Below are 24,488 nucleotides of genomic sequence, written 5' to 3' on the forward strand. Positions count from 1 at the left end.
TTTAGCATGAGGAAGTTGGCCACACAGCCAATCCAGCAGCATCTTTACCTGCCCCATACCTCTCACGAATGTCATCAGGTGTGGGCCAGGGGGGCATGGTAAGGGGAAATTCAATTTGGGACTTGTTCCAGGGTAAATTTGGCTCTTGGGCCAGAGGTTTCCCACCCCTGCTTTAGGGAAGCAGGACAACTCTTGCTTAAAATTGTGCAAATCTGTATGAGGACAAAACAGATGGTGAGCAAATCCCTGAATAGGTTGCAGAAGCAGGAGTAGGTGCTTGCAGCTTCTTGGTGCATAAAGAATTTAGTTTAAAGCAATTAAAGAAGGCAGGGGGATAAATTATTGCAGAAATGTGCAAACTGCTCTCATTCTCTCCTCTCCCTACCCCACACTCCACAAATCTTTAGGTGTTTTGCTGGAAATCTGCCAACAATCCTTTGAAGCAGTGCCGATGGGTGTATGGCCGCCAAGTCTACATGTCTGATATTTCTTTAAATAGGAATGAAATTATGTTTGTTACACAAGACGGTGAAGCTTTCAAAGGAAAGTGGATGGAGGGGAACAAAAATTCGGAGAAGAAAGGTAAGTTAAGTAGACTTTTGAGTGTGTTAACTTTGGCTGAACGGAAGCAGTTGAGAGAACAGTTTTGGGTCAATCAGTGTAAATGTGAATGTGAACACACAACATTTTTTCCCTGAGTTAAGACATAAAAATAAAAAGGAGAGGTCTACAGTTGTACTACTCAAAGGACACAGGAATTCTAACAAGGGGCTACAGAGGTGCAGAGTGGCTGACCACTGCTTCTTGCACTGGCCAGGACAGAAAGCGGGGGGGGGGGGGAGCAGTTCTTTGTTTTTGATCTGCCAACTTTAGGTTCACGTAGCTTGGACCCCTTGGCTTTGGATCCAAGGAAGCTGTGTCCATGTACTGGAATGCCCCTTTTGCAGGGATTTCCACTGGCCAACATAAAGAAAATTGCTGGCAATATTTCCCCACCCACGCTCCTTCGCTGTAGTAGAGCTTCCCTCATCAGTAGCATTCGTCTCTGCCAGCAGAGGATGGTGGGGAGAAATCTACACACGACACATACACACCCAACCTTAACATGGGGGTAGGGGAAGGATCACATTCTACATCTAGCACAACTTGTGTTGCTTTCCCTTCCTACTCCTCCATAACAACTATGAATAAACACGTCACAGAGTATTTTGGTTGTCGTTTGTACCTTTTGTAATGGAATTTTAAAAACAAGTTTCTATAGCACTAGACAAGGCTTCTGTGTGGGCATGGGTTTTAGAGTCTTACCAAATTATGTTGTTTTGTTTTTTTATTAAAAAAATGTTTGACAGGATCTTGGTACTTGTGGGTTTTGGGGGGTCCTTTCTTTTGGCTTTCTAACAATAGAAGCTTGTTGCCTCTAAGACCCACAGACAGAGAGAGGATTAAGCCTCTTGCAGAGTAATGGTTGTGGGGGAAGGAGATAGGCTAGTCCCATGCCCAGGAGTTAACACCACGAAGAGGGGCATTTAATTTCTTCTCCTCCAACTACATTGTTAGCTGTGAACCTGAGTGCCATAACGCTGTAGCACTGCAAAGACTGAAGTATCAGGACTGGCACAGGTCCACTTAAAACATGCAAAGGGAGGAATTAAAAGCCTGAGGTTCAAAAATTTTATTTGCAGCAGCTACCTTCTGTGCCTTTTCCAGGCTAATAGGGAGCTTTTAAATATTTTCTCTTGCCTGCTGTTTTCACTGATTTAATCTTCCATCAGGTTATTTTATAGGTATATGTCTTCTTATTCACCCTGTCAAAGCAAATTAATTATCCAGTAGACTTTTTGTAGCACTAACAGGGCTTTCTAATGTTCTGTTCCTATGGTAGGTGCATGTGCATGCACGAAAGGATTTGAGGGTATTCTGTTCCTTTTCTTTTCTTTTTTTTAGCCAACAGCAACATTTTTCTTTCTCTATTTCTCAGGAATTTTCAGAATTCTCTATCTCGTTTGGAGTGTTTAGTTATTCTACTTGCTGACACTGGACCACCAAATCTGCTATTAAAAGGAAACACTGTTTTCCGCAGAGCAAATACTAGTAACTAGTGCCATCTAGTGCCATCAGAGCAGTATGCAAGCTTACATAAAAATGTCAGGGAAATGATATTCTTATTTAAATAATGATAAAGACATGGGGCAGGCACACCAGCTTGTGGTATCAGCTTTATTTTACTAGAACCACAAGATTTACCAAAGTGAGCCCACTGCAAAAGGTGGAATAGCTCTGAGCAGTTGCTGAGAAACAGATTTTTGTGTGTCAAAATGGAGCTCAGCTCAGCAGCCAGTCCTTTCTCACACAAATACATTCTAGGTTTCCCCAAGCTTATTTAGTTCAAGGCGCATGTTTGTGAGGAGGGGATGTATTTCAGGAGTTTCTCAACTTCCTCAAAATCGCTGAGGGTCTTTGCAGACTGGCAGTTTTAATGTTTTTTCCCCTACTAGTTGTAGCAATTGGAATTCCATAGACTTCAGATTGTAAAACACTAAAATACAAGAAGCAATAAAAATACAGTTTAAATCAGTTTAAATATCCAGTCCAATGGATGTGCCACCTCCTATTTTTAACCACAAATCCACAGACACACGACAGACCACCTGATGAAACTCGTGGTTCATGAGCCACAATTTGAGAACCCCAAATCTATTGCAAATCACCCAGAGATCTATCAGTAGAGTAGTTGGGCTGATGAAATTTAAAACAGTGATTGCTGCATATGAATACAACATTCAGGATGTTTTATAGTCTTCAGTAGAGCTGGAAGTTCAACTGAATGATGTTCTGTACCAAAATATTTTCCAAAACTTGTAGAAAACTTAAAATTAGTTTGGAGTTTAAACAATTTGTGTATGTACCACTGTACAGACTTCAAACTATATGATTGGTGGATTTGTATGATTCGATTAACAAAACATTTTGAATCTTTTTTTAAAAAGGGATATAAGATTCCACTCTAAGATGATGAGATTATTTTTTTCACAGGGTCTTTATTCATGGAAGCGTCAGTTGTAACTTTTTCCTATACTCATGCTGCAATTAAATGAGATAGTGTTCTATATTATTTTCCTACTTGTAGATGTTTCTCTGATCCAGCAGGGCTCTTCTTATGAAATTAGTTGTACTGTCTGGAAATCACATCAAGTATGAAGTAGTCTTCAATAAATGTCTAACTAAAGCCAAATACTTGCCTTTCAACCTTAGTGGAATCAGTGCAATGTTTCCAGCAAAACATTTTCCTATTTGTTTCCTCAACTGATTATCTAACTAGTTAATCTCTCCAAATACAGCAGAGATTGTGACAAATGTTCAGAATTCCTCAACCGAGGTTTCATCTTGCGATACAAACAACGTATATGAACGAATTCGACTTGAGAAGCTTGCTTTTGTTCACAGAGCTGTTAGTGTTACTACTGATCCTAATGGGTGCAACTTTGCTGTTTTACAGTCAGATCCTAAAACAAGGTATAGTTCAGCTATTTATGAGAATAATTTACCTGATATTTATGGGAATAATTTACCTTTTTGGGAATGATTTACCTGAAATTTATGGGGATAATTTACCTAAAAGCTTTGAAAACAATATTTTTATTTTATTTTAAAACATTTCGGTGCTGTTTTCCTGGGCAAAGCCCATCCATACTAACTGATAGCAATACAAATTACAATGATTGAAAAACAAAAGAATAAAACCCGTTCAAATCTTCCCATATCATTCTCCACTCCAGCCTCAATCCAACAAACAGGACCAAAATAACTCAAGGGAAAGCCAGTAGAAACAAATAGGACTTTTAAGCCTTATGAAAACTTACTGGGAAGGGAGTTCTAATGCCATGAGGGCTCCCACCTCATAGACCTTAGGGGCACTCACCACAAGGGCCTCTAAAACTAGTGCCTGGATGCAGTGCTCTTTCTTTTGATCTACTTGTGCTTTTTGATACTCTGGTCAAGCCAGTCCTTTACTAATATTTAGCACATGAGGTTATGATGAGGATGTCCTTGCCTTCCTGAAAAGAGGGATGACATGCCCAGTCTTGCCTTCTGCAAATGCAACACCATATGCTACATTAAACCACAGCTATTAGTCTGCGGACTGGGAAAGCGTTGCTGGTACTGTTAAAAATATACAGGCATGAATCCAATATATTTACGAGTCTACCACAATGAGGCTCTACATACTCATGTGTGATGATGCATTTGAGGGCTTTCGTTTAATGTTTTGAAGAAGGAAAGCAAATACTGCTTGGAACCAGCGGTGGGGGAAGCTGCAGCTCTCCATATGTTGTAGGACTCCCAACTCCAGTCAGCCCCAGCCAGTATGGCCAGTGGTTAGGGATTATTAATGTTTTAGTCCAACAGCATCTGAAGATCTTCAAGTTCCCAATTCCTGCCTTAGAAACTTGCTTTTTCTTTTCTTGCATGGAGCATGAAGATGAAATGAAATGAAAGTGAAATGAAAGCCAATTCAAATAATTCTTATAACTCTCTTCTTCCAGTTTGTATGAAATCCCAAGTGTCTCGACTTCTAGTTTTTCTGAGGATTTTGGCAAATTGTTGGGAGAAGCAGACATTACGGACAACATCCATGATGTGACTTTTCAAGTTGGCTCCAGGACTTTCCCTGTGCACAAGTACATTTTGGCAGCACGCTCTGACTTCTTCCGGAAGCTCTTTGAATCGGATCACAATTGGATAGATTCTGCTGATATTTATCGTAAAGATGAAGATGTTGTTGGCTGTGATCTCTTTGTGATAGAAAAACTCCACCCAGATTTGTTTATGTACATTCTGCAGTACATTTACACGGATACATGTGATCTCCTCATTCATGGTCACAGGCTCAAAGCGGTGTACAAAGAAAAAATGGAAGAGAATGAAAACACTTTAATTACAAACTTGAATAAAATAACTATCAATGGAGATGTTAATAAGAAGTCTGCATTTGAGGTTTACAGAAGTAACCAAGTATACATGGGAAATGAAAAACAGAAGAGCAAACCAAAATCTGCTTCCAAGAAATGTAAGAGTGTTGGGGAAGAAGTGAATCTCATAAAAATGTTGCAAGTTGCTGCAAATAAATTTGGAATTGGGAGCTTAAGTTCAAGGTATGCTATCGCTAAGTCTTTTACACACACACACGTGCTTTTTCTTTTTCTAACAGGTTGATCCTCAGGTTAAGTTGAATAAACATCTATAACTCTTCCTGTCACCTAATCCTGTTGCATTATTCCTTTTACAGTGGAGCATTGTTATCACTTTAACAATTCATTTTCCTTGCAGGCTAGATGGAGTCAGAATAGAAAATGGAAGAATAAACATTGCCAACAGAAAAACTGGCAACAAGCCAAAGCTAAACCAGAAAAAATGGTGAGTTTCAAAAGATGCAGTATGGAAGCTTGAAGATTTCTATAGGATATAATGAAAGCCAATTCAAATAATTCACATAATTCTGTCTTCTAGTTTGTATGAAGTCCCAAGTGTCTCAACTTCTCATTTTTCTGAAGTTGTGTTTTTTTTTTTCAAAACCATGTAAAATAAAACTTCAAACTTATACATTCAAAAATTTCTCTTAGTGAGAATAATTGTTGTGCATTTTATCACATGGATAAAACATACAACATGTTTGTGATCAGACCTCCATGAATTTAAGCAGGAAAAATCCTTGCTACTCCTATTCTTGTAAAATGCTTACTGAGCCATCACTTTAGTGTATATACAGAGGCACCTCTGGATGTGAACGGGATCCATTCCATAATCCTGTACGCATCATGAGCAGAACGCAACCTGCCTCTGCGGGTTGCGATTCACCGTGTCTGCGCATGCATGTCACGTCATTCTGAGTGCGCATGCACGAGCGGCGAAACCCAGAAGTAACCTGTTCCGTTACTTCCGGGTCACCGCGGGACACAACCTGAAAACGCTCAACCTGAAACGTCTTTAACCCAAGGTATGACTGTAAATGTGTCTGAATCACTACAGAACCAAGCAGCTGGCCATATGCTGAACTCTTACTGACTGTACGTCTCTATGTTCATTAAGGCCGCTCCTCTTCACAGAGGGCCGGGGTTGCTGTCGGCCCTTGCACATTCCCGCGGTCAGTGGGGGCATGTTGAGTCCTCTGTGTCATGGGGGAGTCCCAGCCTGTGTCATTAATACCCTTCCCCATATGTACTAACCTGTATAAACTGTTCAGATTCTTAACACTGAAAAAAATCTGGTGATTCTCCCCCTATTACTTTATCCTTTACTTTATCCTTGTTTGTATTAAACCACATTTGTCATTTTAATGTGGTAATGTAGTAGTTTTTTTAATTGTTTTGCAGCTCGTACCTCTGCGATGTGACCATGAAATCTGTAGATGGAAAAGAATTCCCATGTCACAAATGTGTGCTCTGTGCAAGACTTGGTAGGTATAATGTAAGGTACTTTGGCCACGTTATTAATAGAGATCTGTCTTTTAATGCATGTCAAAATGAGGTCTCTCTCCTTTTCAGACTATTTTCACAGCATGCTGAGCAGCTCCTGGATTGAGGTAAGTGTGCCTGTATAAGTGCTTGGATGCATTGCCCTTCGTCTTTAATTTGTGCAAAAATATTTACTCAGGCATTGTGGAGGAGAAAGTAATTATTCACGAAAGAGAACTTTGTAATGGCTTGCAAAGCAGAAGGCAAGAATATAAAAATTATCCAGCAGTGAATTCTACATGTGCACCCTTCATTACATAAATGATATTGAGCACAAGGGGCCTTTTATAGCAGCTGTGTGCTATGCTATGATACATTAGTTTGAATGTTGTTTCGATGATGGGATTTTAATTGTGGTTTATTTATGGCAGCTTAATTAAAATAATACTTACCTGGCAGGGGAGACGCCTTGATCATGAAGGAGGTTTTCCCAGGGTGAGGCTCATCCATTGCACTGCGGGTGTGCTGACCCCTGTGATTTTCCCAAATGCGGGAAACTCGACTGCATAATTTGTGGTAGTGTGGGACTGCGGTCGCGCTTTCCCCTACACCAAAATTTTAAAAGGGACGCGGGTGGCGCTGTGGGTAAAACCTCAGCGCCTAGGACTTGCCGATCGCAAGGTCGGCAGTTCGAATCCCTGCGGCGGGGTGCGCTCCCGTTGTTCGGTCCCAGCGCCTGCCAACCTAGCAGTTCGAAAGCACCTCCGGGTGCAAGTAGATAAATAGGGACCGCTTACCAGCGGGAAGGTAAACGGCGTTCCGTGTGCTGCGCTGGCTCGCCAGATGCAGCTTGTCACACTGGCCACGTGACCCGGAAGTGTCTGCGGACAGCTCTGGCTCCCGGCCTATAGAGTGAGATGGGCGCACAACCCTAGAGTCTGGCAAGACTGGCTCGAACAGGCAGGGGTACCTTTACCTTTTACCTAATTAAAATAAATTGGGGGGGGGAAGGGTTAGAGGGACTATAGAACACATGCTGGCTCAGTCCAGACACCTGCAGATAGAGCTGGGACAGATGCCTAGCTGAAACGCTGGAGATCCACATCAATTTCTGTGCAGTACAGAGCTAGGTGGGCCATCAGTCTTACTCTGTGTAAGGAAGCCTCTCAGCCTAAGATTGGAGAGGCTTCACAGCCAATCAGAGTAGACACAATAATGGATTAATCATTAGATGGAGCAATGGCCTGGCTTGGTAAAAGGCAGCTTCAGAAGTTAATAAATTTGTAGGTTAGAAATAGTTATAAATGCTTTATTTCTGAGCCATACTTTGAAAATAACCCCAGCAGCCCTTTATTTTGGCTTAGTTTGCACATAATTCTAAGCTAAACCATAACTTAGTGTGGAAACACAGGCTCCCAGAGAGAGAACAAACTTTGGTTACATCTTGTGGTTGCCTGGAGTGAGATTAACCAGAAGCCCAGGTTTGGATGACATACTAAGCCAAGCTATGGCTTGGTTCATAGCAGCAGCAGCAGCAGGCTCCAGAGGAGGAGCCTTGATTTCCTGTCTGGAACCCTCAGACTCACTCATTCACAACAAGTCATGATTTGGCCTATTGTTATGTCCAAACTGGGTCTTTTTTTCTTTCATTTTTGAAATAAATTTTTTATTTATTTTACAAGTAAAAAATTGTCACATTACCAAATACATAACCATATATACAGATTTCTCTGAATCCCTCGACTTCCTACCTTCCTCTCCGTGGGTCCTATTGTCAACTGCATAATCAGTATTTTGTATCTTTCTATATTGTCCATTGTATTAGTTGCATTACAAGTGTTGTTAGAATCCTGCTAATGTTTTCATCTGCTTACAATGGTCTCCTAAATAATTTTTTCCCATTCTTTCTTGAAGTTATTGGCTTCTTGGTCCCTGGGTCTTTCTGTCTTGTGCTCTTATTGAAATAAGCCCACCCATGCCTGTGAAATGTGTTTGCCTTGATTGTTTCCTAAAATACCACATATTCAAATATCAAGATCCAAATAATCAATAGCTAGAATTTTTTGCATACTACCCCCTGTCCCCGGCCATTGCCATATAGAAAATGCTTTTAGAAACTAATGAACCTTTACAACAGAATATTACCACATGCTCTGCCAGATATCTAATGTGTATGGAATTCTGTCCTCCTAGACTTCCTACTGGCCATGATGGGATAGATATTTTATTCTGCAGGTTAACTTTTGGTAGCTAGTAGTTATAGACCTCTTTGGTTACAGGTAATGCTTGTACACTTAAAGAATTAATTAGTAAGCACTTGCGCAAGTTCTGCCGGTTTGAGTTTGCTTTAGGCGATGGATAGATGTGAATGACAAGTTTGTGGCTTGCTGTTCTCTTTACTGGTGGACACATAATACTAGAGTTTGAAGTATGTAACAGTAACCCAGAAATTGGTTCTTGAAATTCCTTCCATGTTACAGCAGTCCGTCTGAAACGAGATTTTTCCAATAAACGTTGAAAACGTTAAGTCGGATCAAGTCCTCTTCAAGTTTATGCATATTGAAAGTGCCAGAGGATGACTAATAGCTGTGAATAATCTAATGGAACCTCTTACTACTTTATTTCCCAAATGGGGCGTTTGCCAACAATCTTGAGATAATTCTGTTATGACTGCAGAATGCTATCTTCATAAGAAGTTTTTCCTTTTGTTTATATTTGGCTGGTTTGTTTAGAGCAGTTGATTAGGGATGGGTGCTCTATGTCAGTGTTTCCCACATTGTGCACCACGAGAAGTTCAAGGTTTTTTATAAGTCCAGCATGCATAAATGCAGAGGAGGTTACCCTCTGCATCTCAGCATGATGTACTGTTCTCGCCTGTCTCCTCCTAATCAGTTTCTATTGGGAGTGGGTAATTTGGTCAAGCTCTCTCCACTGGGTGCCATTGTATCATTCCTAGCATGGGCTTTCTAGTCCTTCATCTTCCAAACAAGAGGCATGCTCAGAACCATAACCCATGCAGAAACGTTGGAGGTGTACTTCCTTGAGGATTGGTCACTCATACTCATACCCTAAAGCCTTTAGTAAAATGTGCATCTGAGGTCATTGAAGGGGGAAAGTGTTCACTGGCTATTGGAACCTTTGGAAACACTGCTCACCCACCCTTTTAGTATGTTGATTTTTATGAAAGCTACCAAGACACTTAATATATATTAGTAGAATACAGAAGAGTAAACACAATATATGGTGATCTGGATTATTTGGAAAGGATTGAGATTTATGTATTCTGCTGCTGCTGCTGTTGTTACTACTACTACTATTAGTTTTTCTAGTTTTCTGTTGCATGCACTATTTGTAATGGCATATATCATTTTTAAAATCTGATGACTTCCCTAAAGGTTCACAAGGAGCTTCTACTGGATTTTAAAGTGGGCTGGCATTTGAAATGTTTGTTTAAACCCGCTTCCATTTAGGCATCATGTTGTGCTGCTCTGGAAATGCCATTCCCCTCTGACATCCTGCAGGTCATCTTGGATTATATTTACACTGACGAAGCTGTTATAGTAAAAGGTAAGGACGTTAATAGAATGGGAATAAATTACATGTTTGGGAATCTGGGAACAGGAGGAGGAGGAGGGGATGAAAATAGTATCAGTAGCAAAATGCCAGCGTAATAGATTAAATTACCGTATTTTTCGCTCTATAACACGCACCAGACCATAACACGCACGTAGTTTTTAGAGGAGGAAAAAAAAAAATATTCTAAATGAAACAGTGGATGTATGATTTTTGTGGTTCATGTTGTGGCCACAGACATGTGATCTGACAGTGAGTTTGGAGTAGCCCAATGCAAAAATCCTGAGGATCCATGTGGATCCATGCTTTGTAACCACGTTTTTGCACCACTGCGACCCTAGGCAACAGTGGGTGCGTGATTTTTTTGGTGCAGGCTGTAGCCATGGACATGCTATGTTATCTGATGGTGAATTTGGGGTGACCCAATGCAAAGATCCTGTGGGTCCATGTGGATCCATGCTTTGTCACCACGTTTTAAATGGGGAGAGAAGGAAAGCAAAAGTCCCCCCCCCCACCCAAGCCAGACAGGATATACGAAGTATGATTTCTTTTTTATTTACGGTATTTCTTTTTTGGCCACCTCTGTCACTGCAACCTTTGCTCTGTGCTTGCACACTTTTGGGCAATAGGGCATGTAACACACTTTTTTTCATCTGCCAAGATGTAGAAAATCAATTTTAATGTCCCTATATAAAATGCCTAGTGAAGCAGAAGGGTATTACATCAGCCACTGTATTAAGGCTAAACGTTTGAAGAACAGCTCTCTATGGGGGGGGGGAGACTAAATTCCATTTTCAATCGTTATTGTGGCAGCAATTATCAGTGTATAGCGCACAATGAGGAAAAGAACTTTAAAAATATATATATATATAAAACATTCTCACATTATACTTCTTCAAAGAAGAGTATTAGGCTTTTAATGAAGGGGAGAGGAGAGATGCTGTAATCCTCCTGGCTCAGGAGATTCTGATTTACCAGCCGCGTGTAGAAAGTATAGATTAAGATATTTGATATACAGCATATAAATCCAGAGATTTCCATGTCTCACTCTGCAATCCAGCCTGCTGTTACTTACGAGCAGGGAAGCAGGGTTTCTCTTCCAAACAAGCATACTGTCTCCCTCCAGCAGTACATTGCTTGGAGAAGCTGTAATTTGGAGGGGGCCTGGGGGCAGGGCTCTCTGCTTTTGGAAAAGAAATGAGAAACCTACCATTGTAAAGCAAAAGTCGTTCCCCACCACCACCACCACCCAAGCCAGCCCTCTCTCTCTCTCTCCCACCTGCATGCTTTTCGGCTGCCTGCGAGTCCCTAGAGCACGGAGAGGAGGAAGTGGTGGGCTGGAGCCTGCACGCAGTGTGACTAGGGAAGATTAGAAGGAAGGACGCGATCATTTCCTTAACCCTCTGCTTGCCAGGAGGGCAGGGGATTCCCTGCTCTTTGTTGAGTTTGAGCAAACGCAGCAACAGAAGCGGGCGGGCAGTAAGACCCTGAGGCAGAATGCAGGAAAGCTTCTGCCTTCCCTCTTCCCTCCGCCCGCCCGATCTTATTTTTGCCTATTTTGCCCCTGAGCTCCGGCGAGTCAGCTCCAGGGACCACACATTCGCTCAATAACACGCACAGACATTTCACCTTACTTTTTAGGAGAAAAAATCTGCGTGTTATAGAGCGAAATTTACGGTACACAAATGGTATAATGTCATGTAAATCCAACAATTAAAAACATAGTATTACATAATATTAAGGGAGTACCGGGTGGCGCTGTGGGTAAAAGCCTCAGCGGCTAGAGCTTGCCGATCGAAAGGTCGGTGGTTCGAATCCCCGCGGCGGGGTGCGCTCCCGCTGCTCGGTCCCAGCGCCTGCCAACCTAGCAGTTCGAAAGCACCCCCGGGTGCAAGTAGATAAATAGGTACCGCTTACCAGCGGGAAGGTAAACGGCGTTCCGTGTGCTGCGCTGGCTCGCCAGATGCGGCTTTGTCACGCTGGCCACGTGACCCGGAAGTGTCTCCGGACAGCGCTGGCCCCCGGCCTATAGATGTGAGATGGGCGCACAAACCCCAGAGTCTGTCAAGACTGGCCCGTTCGGGCAGGGGTACCTTTACCTTTACCTTTATTACATAATATTAAAAACAGTTTGAAACAAGTGTAAAGAGCCAGGATAAAGATGTTTGTCTTCAGCATTTGCTGAAAGCAGTGCTGGCACCAGACATACCTATGTGGGAAGCGAATTCCACAACTAAGGGACTGCTGCCGCGACTGCCCTGAGCTTCTGAGGGCAATGGAGCAACCAAGAGGGCACCCTCCACTTGTGTTAGCACTTTGAGAAGTTAGGGAAGGATGTGATCTTTCAGGTATTTGGGGCCTGAGTGGTTTAGGGCTTTAAACATTAAAGTGAGCACCTTGAACTTGGCCTGGAAATGAACTGGTAAGCAGGGCAACTATTTTAAAATGGCATGTATGAGACCCGAAGGAGCCCCACCCAGTCATCTGCATGTTGCATTTTGGATCAAGTTTCTGAGTCATCTTCAAGGGCAGCCCCACGTAGAACACATTACAATGATCCAGTCTGGAAGTTACCAGAACATGGAGCCCAGTGGCTAAGTCATTTCTGTACAAAAGGGGCCACCACTGTAGCTGAAAAAAGGCACTCCTAAGCACCTGAGCCTCCAGTGAGAGTGTTAAATCCAGGAGCACCCCTAAGCTGCTGGTCATCTCCCCACCTCCTGGAACACGAGCAGTCGGGACACATAGTACCTATGTCTTTTCAGGACCGAGCTTTCTCCAAGCACTGATCTAACACACCAGCTGCCTCTCCTGGTTTAATTGGAGCAGAGATTTAGAGCTGGGTGTCATCTGCATATTGACAACACTTCACTCCAAATCACCTTATGACAGAGATGCAGATGGCTGATTATGTAAAAATGGCATCCTGTCTTCCCTAAACCAGACAAATATGAAAGGGTAGAAGAGGGTTGAGGCAATTACTAGATCTACTAGGACTAGAACAAGTACTGGGAAGTTGCAAAGGCACTGGATTAATGTTGCAGAAAGCTGAGATCTGCACCTTTTTCGGTAGCCTCAGTATGGCACACAGAATAGGGATAGGTTTTTTTCTAGAGAGTGACTTGCACATTCCAGGCTAACTAATCATCTGAAGCCGTTTGCAGTTGAGTGGGCTGATTCATACTGTGTTATGTTAGACTATAATCTTGGCTGAGTTAACAGATAGACAATAAATAGAGAAAGTTGGAAACTAGGCTCAAGATACAATTTTCCAATGATTTCCAGAATCTCAAAATGTGGAATTCATCTGCAATATTCTTGTGGTAGCGGATCAGCTCCTTACATTACGACTGAAAGAAATCTGCGAAGTAGCCATTACCGAAAAACGTGAGTTGTTACTGGATTGACCCTGTAGTAATGCTACTTATTGTTTTAAAGTTACACAATAGCTCACATGAATGTCAAAACATGATGTTGCTTATTGCACATCATTGTAGTGTGCCTGTTAAGATAAAACATTTAGGCCCAATGATGTTCAAATTGTGCTGTAAGGAACGCTAGTAATGGTGGACAAACTTTCTGAAATAAAGTTTCCATTATAAATCTTCCTTTGCAGTATGTGCCTATGGAGCATGAATGGAGGAATTTTAGATAATGCATTTCATTTGTGCAAGTCTAAATGGCTTTGTTAGTGCCCTAGATGATCCATGTTCATACCCTAGAACATACCGGAAACACTATAAATTTATATTGTGGATAAGTGGCATTTTAACAGAAATGGCTTGGGAAATGTATTCTCTTCCTTTCCCCCCCAATTTCAGTTACTTTGAAGAATGCTGCTGAGCTTCTGGAGTTTGCAGCTATGTACAACGCTGAGCAATTGAAACAATCTTGCTTGCAATTCATTGTTCTAAACATGGCAGCTATACTTGAAACAAGGTAAAAGCAATCCCTGGCACTCCATGCTCAACTACTGTCTCAGACCATAACCCAAAGGGAAATGAGTAGTATATTAACATGCATTGAGAGTTTCCTGCTTTGACATCAACACACCAGTTTTAAAAATCAGTTTGAAAATGTAACACATGAACATTTTAAAATAAAAGAGCTGGCAAGCAAGTGACATTGATAAACACATGCTCTTTAAAGAGAATGCTTGTGTCACATTTCAAACAGATTTTCAGAATGGAGTGAGGGAGCCATTATTTAATAGGTTTTGGAGGTTTGGCAAAAGTAACTATAGCTCCCTTTGGGCATTAAGGCTCATGTGCTGAGTAACAGGGACACGCCAAGTAGTGTACAGGGCCTTTGAGTATTCAGCTGTGTACAGATAAGCTTTGTCATCTTAGATAGATGTGCTATTCATCTGAAGGCTAGTGGATGGAGTTATTCATGGTATTGCCACTTCCTGCTGCCATGTTACTCAACACAGGAGCATTAATGCCTGAAGAGGGTTTGTGCCTGTACTGGATCCCTGTCTTTTACTACATCAGTTTCAAGTTACATGGGCCTAGGCTCTAGATTTCCTAGTTCTGTTCCCTTAATATTTACCACTCAGATCTTTTGCCTGTTCTCACAGTCTTCTGCGCTCTTCTGTTTGATCCATTTTGCTATTGCTGCCTTCTGAATGACAGGCTGCATCCCATGTCTAAACCAACCTTCCTCATCCTTCCAGATATTTTGGACCACAACTCCCATTAGTCCCAGCCAGCATAGCCAATAGTCAGGTTTGATGGGAATTGTAGTCAAAAACATGGAGGGCACCAGATTGGGAAAGGTTGCTCTACATAATCTCTGCTCCTGTCTGTTCTCTTTCCTTTCATCATTTCTCCTTGCATACTTCACCAGCAGATTCCCTTTTCTGTACCGTCATAGCAGCAACTGTAGTTCTTCTTGATTCCTGGTCTTGGGAAGTTGTTATCTGGAGGGCTGTTGTATCTTTACTCTTTCCACCCATTCACACTTGTACCATTAATAAAAAAGGATTACCTGGAAATTCTAGAATTGGGACTAAGCCAAGAGACAGTTCACAAGCAGGCATTTACAGGTCTAAGGTCTGTAGCAACTCAGTCAATCCCCAGCTCTTTAGAATCTTGTTCTGTTATCAGTACACTCAAATACTTTATGAATTAAGTAGAATTTATCAAGATTGCCTTTCATTTCCTTGTGCTTGGGCACAACTAAATGTTGAGTGTTATCAGCAAGCCACTCTTGAATTTGCATTTAATGTGTGTTTGTCTTAGGGCTCTAGATGTTTTAAGTGAGGATGTTTTGAAGGACCTTTCCGTTTCCTACAGAAAAATGGTAAGTACTATTATTCGTTTAAGTAGGCTATATTTTAAAGCAGCTTGAGTGATGAAATGTCTTGATATGTCTTTTGTTAAAAGAAATTCTGACCAATTTATTTTCTAATTGTGCAGCATTGATAATCTGTCTCATGGTTTAAATTGCCATAATAGAAAAAGAGTCCAGCAGATACTAAAGCAAGACTCCTCCAGAGTCTGCTGAACTGTCGTTATAATGAATAAAATATAGGTTTAGAAACTTTGTCAAGGCTTCACCAGGTATTTACAACTTTACTTGGATTATATTACTCCAAATGTTTTAGGTTACTTTATGAATCATCTATATATGCCAACACATCCTTAGATTAATCATATGGAGGGTTTCTCTACCATGCCTTACTTTAAACAAGGGATGGGTGACTGTATGTGTATGTGGCCCTCTTGACTGAAATAATCAGTCCAATGACCTGGGAGCCCTGGGCTCCATCCACGTCAGTGCTTTGTCACCTTTAATGTTTGTTCTCTTTGCTGCCACCAAAAATAGTGGGGTCTGGGTGTAGGGAGACCCCCCCAAAAAAAGTGGGAAACGAGGCCCCCAAACTGGGGGTTAGTCACTCTTCTTCCAAACTGGATTTTATGGGATTTCAAAATGCACAACAGCACAGATTTTTAAAATATGCATTCAATTCTTACCTGTTTTTCCTAGTGCACAGCTTAACAAGCATTTATGATGTTGTAGATTCCTGCTATGGTCAGAAGGGTAATTACTCCATACCAAGATGGCCCTGATATTAGTTCCTTGGAGCCTGAGGAAGGAGAAACCTTTGTCTTCCTGAAAGAAGAGCTGAGTGCAGAGCAAACTACTCAGTAAGTGTCTGCCTGCCCTCCACCTTCTACTGCTGTGAGTGACGAGGCTTCTAGTGTGGCAGTAGCTCTGTTGCTTCACAGAGCCTCAGTGGCAGGTTTGCATTGCTCTGCCCACCTCTCACCTGCTGTGTTCCTATTTGTTTTCAGTTATTCTAAGCAGCAAATCTGCAGCTAGAATGGAACACTGTGGATTGGTGTCAGTAAACACATTCCATATAAAAGTTTTTAAATGTCAGAATTTTCTTTAGTAAGGAAAAACTACTGCCTATACATCTTTTGGTTCAAATAGTAAGGGGGACTGGGGTGGGATGGAGAAAGGATTATGAGAGTAATTTGCTTTTAAATGCACTGTGTTATGTTCCCTGGGTATCGTAAATCCCCAGTGTGAATCTCATTATCCCAATTCAGAGCTGAGCAGGAAAAGATGGAGAAACGGTATTTGTTAAAGCAGGGGATGATTTGTAGAGCTCAGACACTTAAATTTAAGGAAACAAATTCTTGTATTTTTATTTTTTAAAAAGTTTTGTCTAAAATAGCTTTAAAAAACTGGGTTAGGAAAAGACACGGGCCTTAATTTGGGAAAACTTGGGAGAATGTAGTAAGAAAAGTTGAAATTCTGTTTGTCACAATAAAAAAAGTAAGTGGAATCTAAATAAAAGTGTTTTGCTTTAAACCAGGGAAGCTCTTTTCAAAAAAGCAAAAGCAAAGGCGAAGAAGAAGCCACGAAAACGGTCAGACAGCTCAGGAGGGTATAATCTTTCTGATATTATTCAGAGCCCACCCTCTACAGGTTAGTGGCAGATGAGCTTTGTTTTCACTGCTGATTTGTAGATTGCTTTTAAAGTGGTTTTTATCACTTAAGTAAATCTGCATACTCACATAATAGTAGTGTACTAGGTATGGTTCTCGGTTTCTGTTAGTTCTGTAATGCCAGAATTAGCTCTGGGATGCATGGATCTCAACATGGTTGAAGACTAGTCACCTAATACACTGTGAATATTGTATGGATCATGTGGGAAGCAATTAGTATGCATGCTTTCTTGATACCATGGTCGAGTTACTTGTGGCTCTCTACCTGTTCCTCTAGAACCCTTTCCACCTGACAGGATCAGCGGAAGGTTTCTGATTCACATGTGTCAGCTGCCACTTTGTTTTCCATGTAATATTGTAAATCTGTTGTATCATGTGACAATCGTTTTTCAGGCTGAGAAGTTGTTGGTGTGAGTGACTTGCTGGGGCTTGTTGCTACTGTATTGCCATTTGTTTTTGCTTTCATTGTGGCTGTGGACTTGATAATACATAATGTTTTGATTAAGCTCTGTAAATTGTACCCCAAAGCTGCAAAGAGCTGTGCTGAAATGAGACAGGGCTTTCCCCTGACCTCTGCAGACAGTTGCAGGCAACTTCATTGCAGTAAAAGTGATGAAGCCAGTTCACTTGTGTCAGATGTGGTGCATTCAGCTGCTGGCTGTTTCTCTCTGTCTCTGTCTCTCTCACTCTCTCCATTATAAGCAAGAGTTTCCTCTCAATAGTCCATGACAAAGTAGAGCAAACTGAAATCTTCAATTGAAAAACTCGTTACGTTATTCTGTATCGCAAGATGGCTTGTTTGTATCATTATTACAGTACAACTATAAAATGCATAATAGATAACCCGATCACTGGTGTTGACTCCCAGAGCCTCAACAGGACCTTGCAGAAACAAACAACTTCAAGGGATGTCAGAATACATACATGCATACATATTCCTTAGCGTCCAGTTTGGCTGCTGCCCCAGCACTGGCAGCAGTAGCACTGGGCATCAGGAGAAGCAGAAGACACTCTTCTGTTTAGCTAATGGGAGGCCCCATTAGCTAAAGTGGTGCTTCAGGTTAAGAACAGTTTCAGATTAAGAACGGGCCTCCAGAACAAATTAAGTTCTTAATGCGAGGTACCACTGTACAGATAAGTAAAGGACCCCTGACCATCAGGTCCAGTAGTGACCGACTCTAGGGTTGCGGCGCTCATCTCGCTTTATTGGCTGAGGGAGCCGGTGTACAGCTTCCGGGTCATGTGGCCAGCATGACTAAGCCGCTTCTGGCAAACCAGAGCAGCGCACGGAGCGCCGTTTACCTTCCCACCGGAGCGGTAACTATCTACTTGCACTTTGATGTGCTTTCAAACTGCTAGGTTGGCAGGAGCAGGGACTGAGCAACGGGAGCTCACCCCGTTGCGGGGATTCGAACCGCCGACCTTCTGATCGGCAAGTCCTAGGCTCTGTGGTTTAACCCACAGTGCCACCCGCGTCCCTGTACAGATAAGTAGTGAAGAGTAAATGCTGAGATTAGAGTGAGGAAGCTATCTGCTAAACTGGCTGGTGTAGCAAGTGTAGCTGTTGGTGGTGTGTGCATGCGCCTGGATGCAAGGGTGAGATCAGGGCTGGATCTTTTGAAGTCAAGCAGATGGGCTGTAAAGCATAGGATAGCAATCCCCAACCCAACTCAAAAAACTTTTGCATCTCAGGAAACTTACATTGTCAGGATATGGTGTTAATCAAGCTTGAATTACAGAGACTAACCATTTCTTTTTTCCTTCCTCTCCTAATACTTGTAGGGATACTGAAACTAGATAAAACCAACTCCATTGAATCCCTTCCTGAAATGCTGACCTCGGATTCTGAAGGTAGCTATGTAGGAGTGAATAGCCCCAGAGATTTGCAGTCCCCTGACTTCACAGCAGGATTCAATGCAGATAAAGTTGAGGTTAGAACATTTTAATTTCTGTTTGCCTCAGTGAGTGTTTACTAATTAAATAAAACACAGCATCTAATGTTTTTAAAGATGTGTGCCAATCTTTTCTTTTTTTTGCTTTTGAGTTTGCAAAAAACACACACCAAAAAACCCCAAAAAGAAGAAGCTTGGGGATCTTCTTGAACAGCAAACAAACCTTGATGGGTCTTCAAATTTCTGGTGTGGCTGTGATGAGACACATTTAATGTATATTCATTTGGCAACTGAATAATGCAGATATTATGTCTCTTCTTTAGTTGGCTTCTTTCTAATCTTTATGTATGCCACATAACAGAATACCTTCTATGCTTAATGTAGCATAAATTTTAAAGGAGCGAAATGGCTACATTGTTGCATTTAATTGAATAGTTGTATTGGATGCAGTAATATGAATAAGTTATAAAAGGATTCTCTTAAAACTTGAAGGACTGTAGCTCTTATAAATACCACTTACTGTGAACACGATTACACTCTTGAAATACATTCACAGTGCAGTCCAGAGCACCATGCAGGGCTTTTGACATGTTAAGCCACAGACCTTCCAGACTGTGTTGCATGGCAAACCATTTCTAAAGCTGAAGGGTGTTGAAAATCCCACAGAATATGAGATTCATGCCAAACTCTTGGGCATGCCTGAAGTAGCTCTCTGGATCTACTTTGGATTAAATGCAGAATCTGATTTTGTTCTCATCAGATTTGTCTGTAAATGCACGTATTGTGTCTTAAAACTGTGTAATTTTAGTGTGCTTTGACTTTAGGTGAAAGAGAAAATGTGTGTTTCCAGTGCACACGTTCCAAATGCTAAAAAAGAGGTGAAAATACCCGAGAGAACATCGTTGCAAAAAATATCTCTTCCACAGTGCATTCCTAACAACAAAAACACCTCTGCAAGCTCTTCCAACTGGGTTATCAGCTCTTTTAGGTATATATTTTGTTTGTTCCCACGTGTGTAATGTGCTGAGTTATTAACAGTATTAATAGAGTCGGTTGCTGATACCATGAATTAGGTAAGTTAAAATGTGAATTGAATTTCTCCTCCATCCTTGTGAGTCTTCATTGTGGAAGGGAAGTTCAGATTCCAGAGGGCATTTGGCCTGCATAGTTGTTGACATGTTTTCTGACACATCAGATGACCAGGTTATTTAGTGGTAGTTATGCACATTAAGTTAAAAGCAATTATATTGACTCTGTGTTGAAAGTGCTACTTTCCCCTTTTCATTGGGAGTTATTACAACTTTAGCTGTGTAAAAGTTACAGCCCAAACGTGCTAGCTTTTAAGTATCTACTTCATGGTAGGTTTTGAAAGAAAAGTCGCCAAACTTCACACAAACTAAAAGTTAATGTATTGGGCATCGTCAGCGAAACTAAAAGTGTCCCTGATGTTTGCATGTGTTCTCTGAAAAACATATAAAACATTCTATTTGAGGTTTGCCGTAATTGAGGAAGGAGACATAAATTATACATCCGGTTACAAAATATATGCAAGATATAGAATATTTCAGTGGTACTTGGCAAGCAGAAGATAAGTAAAAATGGATGTCTTGAAAAGTAACAACTTGTTGTGGTGTTGTTGTTGTTTCATTCAGTCCTGCCAGTCCCCCTGCTATGGATTTAAGAACTATTATGGAAATTGAAGAAAACATGCAAAAATGTGGAAGCATGCCAAAGATAAATTCAGGGTTGGTAAAAGAAAATGATTTAATAAGAGAAATGATAAGATCTATTTGTGTTAATTTAAATTCTTAACTTACTTATAAATTCCTAATTTTTGAGGAGGGGCTTTGAAACTTTGGAAATAATTTTATGGGGCTCTGATCTACCTGATGATATAGCACCTGTCTTGCCTCAGAAATATTGTTTTTTAATTGCATGATTGTGTAAAAACAGATCAGGAGGGATTTGATAGGCTGTAGTAAACCACTTCACGTTTCTGTTTGTAATTTTTAGTAGACTCACTTCTCATGGAAGTAAGCTTTCTCAGAAGCAAAGGAAGCTGATTGCTATGGCTGCTAAGGATAACAGCCCAGAGATTGTGCCAGAGGCAGCCATGCCACCAGCACCCCAAAATGCTGCAAAACCAGGGAATGTGTGGTATGTTTCTTATTATGCCTTAGTGTTAATGCTTGCTGGGATCTATTTCAGTCTTTAAAATAAGCTTTGTTTTAGCTGAGCAGAACACCTAAGTAACTTATTAAGTAGTGAGGAATTTATCTGAACCCAAGTAGTATTTTCAGAATTTTCTCTTTTCTGGTGTGGGCAAGCTTTCTCAGGGTTCATGAACAAACCTATATATACAAACGACTAACTACAGTGCTAATTTTGAGGAGTTGACTACTCTGTATGAAGTGTGATACGTTAATTTGAAATAACTGATCAGTAGGGTTTCAAGAGTCTGGAAAACCAGGCTATTGCAATCATCTATATTTTCTCGGTCAAGCTGGCTTCTACAGAATCATGCTATTGACCCATCTAACTTAGTGCTGTTCACCGTCTTGCCAGAATTCTTTCCTTCTCTTTTGCACCTTTCTTTTTAACTAGAGTTGTCTTAGATTGCATCTGGGACCTTGTACAAAGTAAGCGAATATTGCATTTTCCAAAGCATTTCCAAAGTTTTGTAGTTTTCCACAGTAGCCCAAGGTGAGGGGGGGGGAACACACTGGGCACCTTTTAAAATTGCATTATATATCTGTCATGTTTGTATCCTGTGCTTCCTACCAGGAGCTCAGGATACACGACATTTTCCCACTGCATATTCTCAACAGCCCTTTGAACTTGGATTGGCTGAGAGATGATGACTAGGCCAATATTACACAGTGAGCTCCATAGCTGAGCAGACATTTCAACATGATTGGAAATTTATTTTTCTTTCCACTACAATATATTACACTGGCATATATTGGTGCACTTCAGCTGTGGAATGAGTTTTGGTTTAATTTTAATGTGGGCATAGATGGCCAAACTTCCTTCATAAAATTCCTTTGGCTGCAAAAAATGGAAAATGGCAAACCCCCTAAAAGCTTTAAGCAGACCATCAGTGTGAAATCTTATAGTATTTTTTTCTTTAAAAAGAATTATGGCTCATTGGATAATGGAATTTATTTTAATGTCCTTTTTGAATATATATATTGGAGGCTATACACCACACCCCTCAACAGTATTTATAGGAACTCAAACACCAGACTCTGCTCTGTTCCAGTAACAAGAAGCCGAAAGCACCAGCCTGAAGATGACGAGTGAGACCTCGTCGAAACGTCGCACAGACACCCCGACTCTTACACGGGAAGACACCCGAAGACACCAAAACCTGCATATATTCAAATATATATACACACAAACAAACACTACTGCTGGATTGATGACAATTCCTCATTAATAAACATGGTTCTCATTAAGGATTCTTGACTTAACTAATTTAGAGTGACAGAAAAGAGTTTGCATTTGTCTTAAGCTTGTTGAGTTCTGGTATAACCTTGACTGCTTTGAAGCCCAAATGAACTCACATGCATACATTTGGCACCACGTTGAGGTTTCCGTGCTTGCAGTATGTGGCATTCTCCAGAACTTTTGTTTTGCAGTGAAATAAGATCCTTGTCTTGGAAATTCAGCAGCTCTACTGGCAAGACAACATGCCAGATGGGTGTGGGACCTTCTGGAACTTTCTTCTTCTTTTTTTGGTTGACATGGAGACTCAATATATCTTAAACCATGCTTGCCAAAAGAAACCTCTAGTTTCATGGTTTGCGGGGTGGGGGGAGTTAGGACTGTGGAGTGTTCTTTGAAGATTAATTAATAAAAACAAACCCAGCGTTAAGCATTTTTGGAAGCACAATTGTTGGCAAGCAAATAAAAGGTTGAAGGTAAACTAGCACACACTCCCAGCAAAAAATACCTCTGACCAAGTTTTCAAGGTGCACTTATTATACAGTGGTACCTCAGGTTAAGTACTTAATTCGTTCCGGAGGTCCATACTTAACCTGAAACTGTTCCTAACCTGAAGCACCACTTTAGCTAATAGGGCCTCCTGCTGCTGCCGCCGCGCCACTGGAGCCCGATTTCTGTTCTCATCCTGAAGCAAAGTTCTTAACCTGAAGCACTATTTCTGGGTTAGCGGAGTCTGTAACCTGAAGCGTATGTAACCTGAAGCGTATGTAACCTGAGGTACCACTGTAATAGTATTTGGTGGGGGAGTGCAGTAATACCTTTGCTGAGAGATGCTGCATTTGGTGCATGAGAGATGCACCAAATACTATTACAGTGGTACCTCAGGTTACAGCCCTCAATGATCTTTCAAGTCTCATGCAAAAGCTTTCCCCAGTCCATAGGAGCCAACTTCTAGGGGCCAATGTCCCTTCACCCCCACCCCACCCCCCATAAAATATTTGAGGGTGCCGGAGCCCTCCAAAGTCAATGGCCATTGTCATTCAAATGGTATGTGTGCCATGTCATGTGATCGATTGTGCAGGGCAAGGCTTATCTAGCCCGCCCAATATTTTATTCAAGTTGGCACCTCTGCCCCAGTCCTGAGTTCAGCAAAACAATTACCAGTAGTCAGTCTAACTTGAAGCCAAGTATTATTCTCAAAACGAGAGCTGCAAATCAAATTTTGTTCCTTTAAAAAAGAAGTTATTTATAGACTGTGCTCAGAAGAGATCTACAACAATGTTAAAAATGCTTGAAAGGATCTCTCCAATGGGCAACAATGTTTCAGTGTAACTGATGGTAAGGTAAAGTGATGCCTCACTGTTTGTGAATAGTTGGGGAATAACCAGATCTTCTTTTACCGCCTGTTCCCAATTGCATTAGTACTAGAGTATGTGTCTGCAGCCTTCATCCATCTTTGGTCTTCAGTTGTTGTTGTTGTTGGACTACAATTCCTGTCATCCCCAACCAGTCTCTATGGAATGTGTAGTCCAACACCTAGGGACTCAAGTTTGGGAGTGCTGGGTGAGGCTAGTAAGCACTTTTGCCTAGTAACTCCAGTCTGTTTTGTAGGGTCTTCAGTATACTTAAGATGACTCAATAACTCCAGTTGGTTGGTAGGATATAAATACTCTTAAGTAAATAATAAACAGCCATGGACATGCAACAGATTTGTGTTAATTAGGATTTTCACACAATTTTAGTCTGTTGGTAAAATAATTTTCAGACAGAAAAATCTCTAGGATCTTCTGGAAGTTACAGCATAGCAGTGTTTGATTCATTTAGTTTGGTGTGACTCAAATATAGCACAAAAGGTACAAGGGTTTGAGACTTTGTCCCTCTTTTCTCCTAAAGGGCTTCTTCATTGCCGTCTGCTTCGCCAAAGTCATTCCGTAATCTCTTGGAGGAAGGGAAAAGAACAGTTGGTGCCAGCCCTGGAAAACATTGTGCTAAAGTGATGGACGATGCACAAGATCAAAAATCTCTGAGGTGAGAAAGTATAACATTTATTTGCACATTTCTGGCGAGCACGGAAGTTGTGCACATCAATATAAAAAGCTATTTAAATACTTAAATACAGAGCATCTCATTTTAGTTGAATATCTGTTCTGATAGCATGCTGT

The 24,488-nt window shown here is 41.2% G+C and overlaps 1 protein-coding gene across 1 annotated transcript in view; it reads left to right on the plus strand.

Moving 5' to 3' along the window:
- IBTK (inhibitor of Bruton tyrosine kinase) overlaps positions 1-24,488 on the plus strand; it is a 48,291-nt gene that overhangs the window by 20,965 nt on the left and 2,838 nt on the right. The window contains exons 10-26 of the mRNA XM_082218495.1: positions 408-582; positions 3,339-3,513; positions 4,545-5,153; positions 5,329-5,415; positions 6,372-6,454; positions 6,543-6,580; positions 9,923-10,019; positions 13,311-13,412; positions 13,847-13,964; positions 15,269-15,329; positions 16,050-16,177; positions 16,855-16,967; positions 18,770-18,918; positions 19,704-19,867; positions 20,532-20,624; positions 20,893-21,036; positions 24,220-24,354. Coding sequence (XP_082074621.1) covers positions 408-582; positions 3,339-3,513; positions 4,545-5,153; positions 5,329-5,415; positions 6,372-6,454; positions 6,543-6,580; positions 9,923-10,019; positions 13,311-13,412; positions 13,847-13,964; positions 15,269-15,329; positions 16,050-16,177; positions 16,855-16,967; positions 18,770-18,918; positions 19,704-19,867; positions 20,532-20,624; positions 20,893-21,036; positions 24,220-24,354 — 2,471 coding nt within the window. The remainder of the gene's footprint in view (positions 1-407; positions 583-3,338; positions 3,514-4,544; positions 5,154-5,328; positions 5,416-6,371; positions 6,455-6,542; positions 6,581-9,922; positions 10,020-13,310; positions 13,413-13,846; positions 13,965-15,268; positions 15,330-16,049; positions 16,178-16,854; positions 16,968-18,769; positions 18,919-19,703; positions 19,868-20,531; positions 20,625-20,892; positions 21,037-24,219; positions 24,355-24,488) is intronic.

Source organism: Podarcis vaucheri, assembly GCF_965113315.1.
Source record: "Podarcis vaucheri genome assembly, chromosome: 3".
NCBI classification, from domain to species: Eukaryota; Metazoa; Chordata; class Lepidosauria; order Squamata; family Lacertidae; genus Podarcis; species Podarcis vaucheri.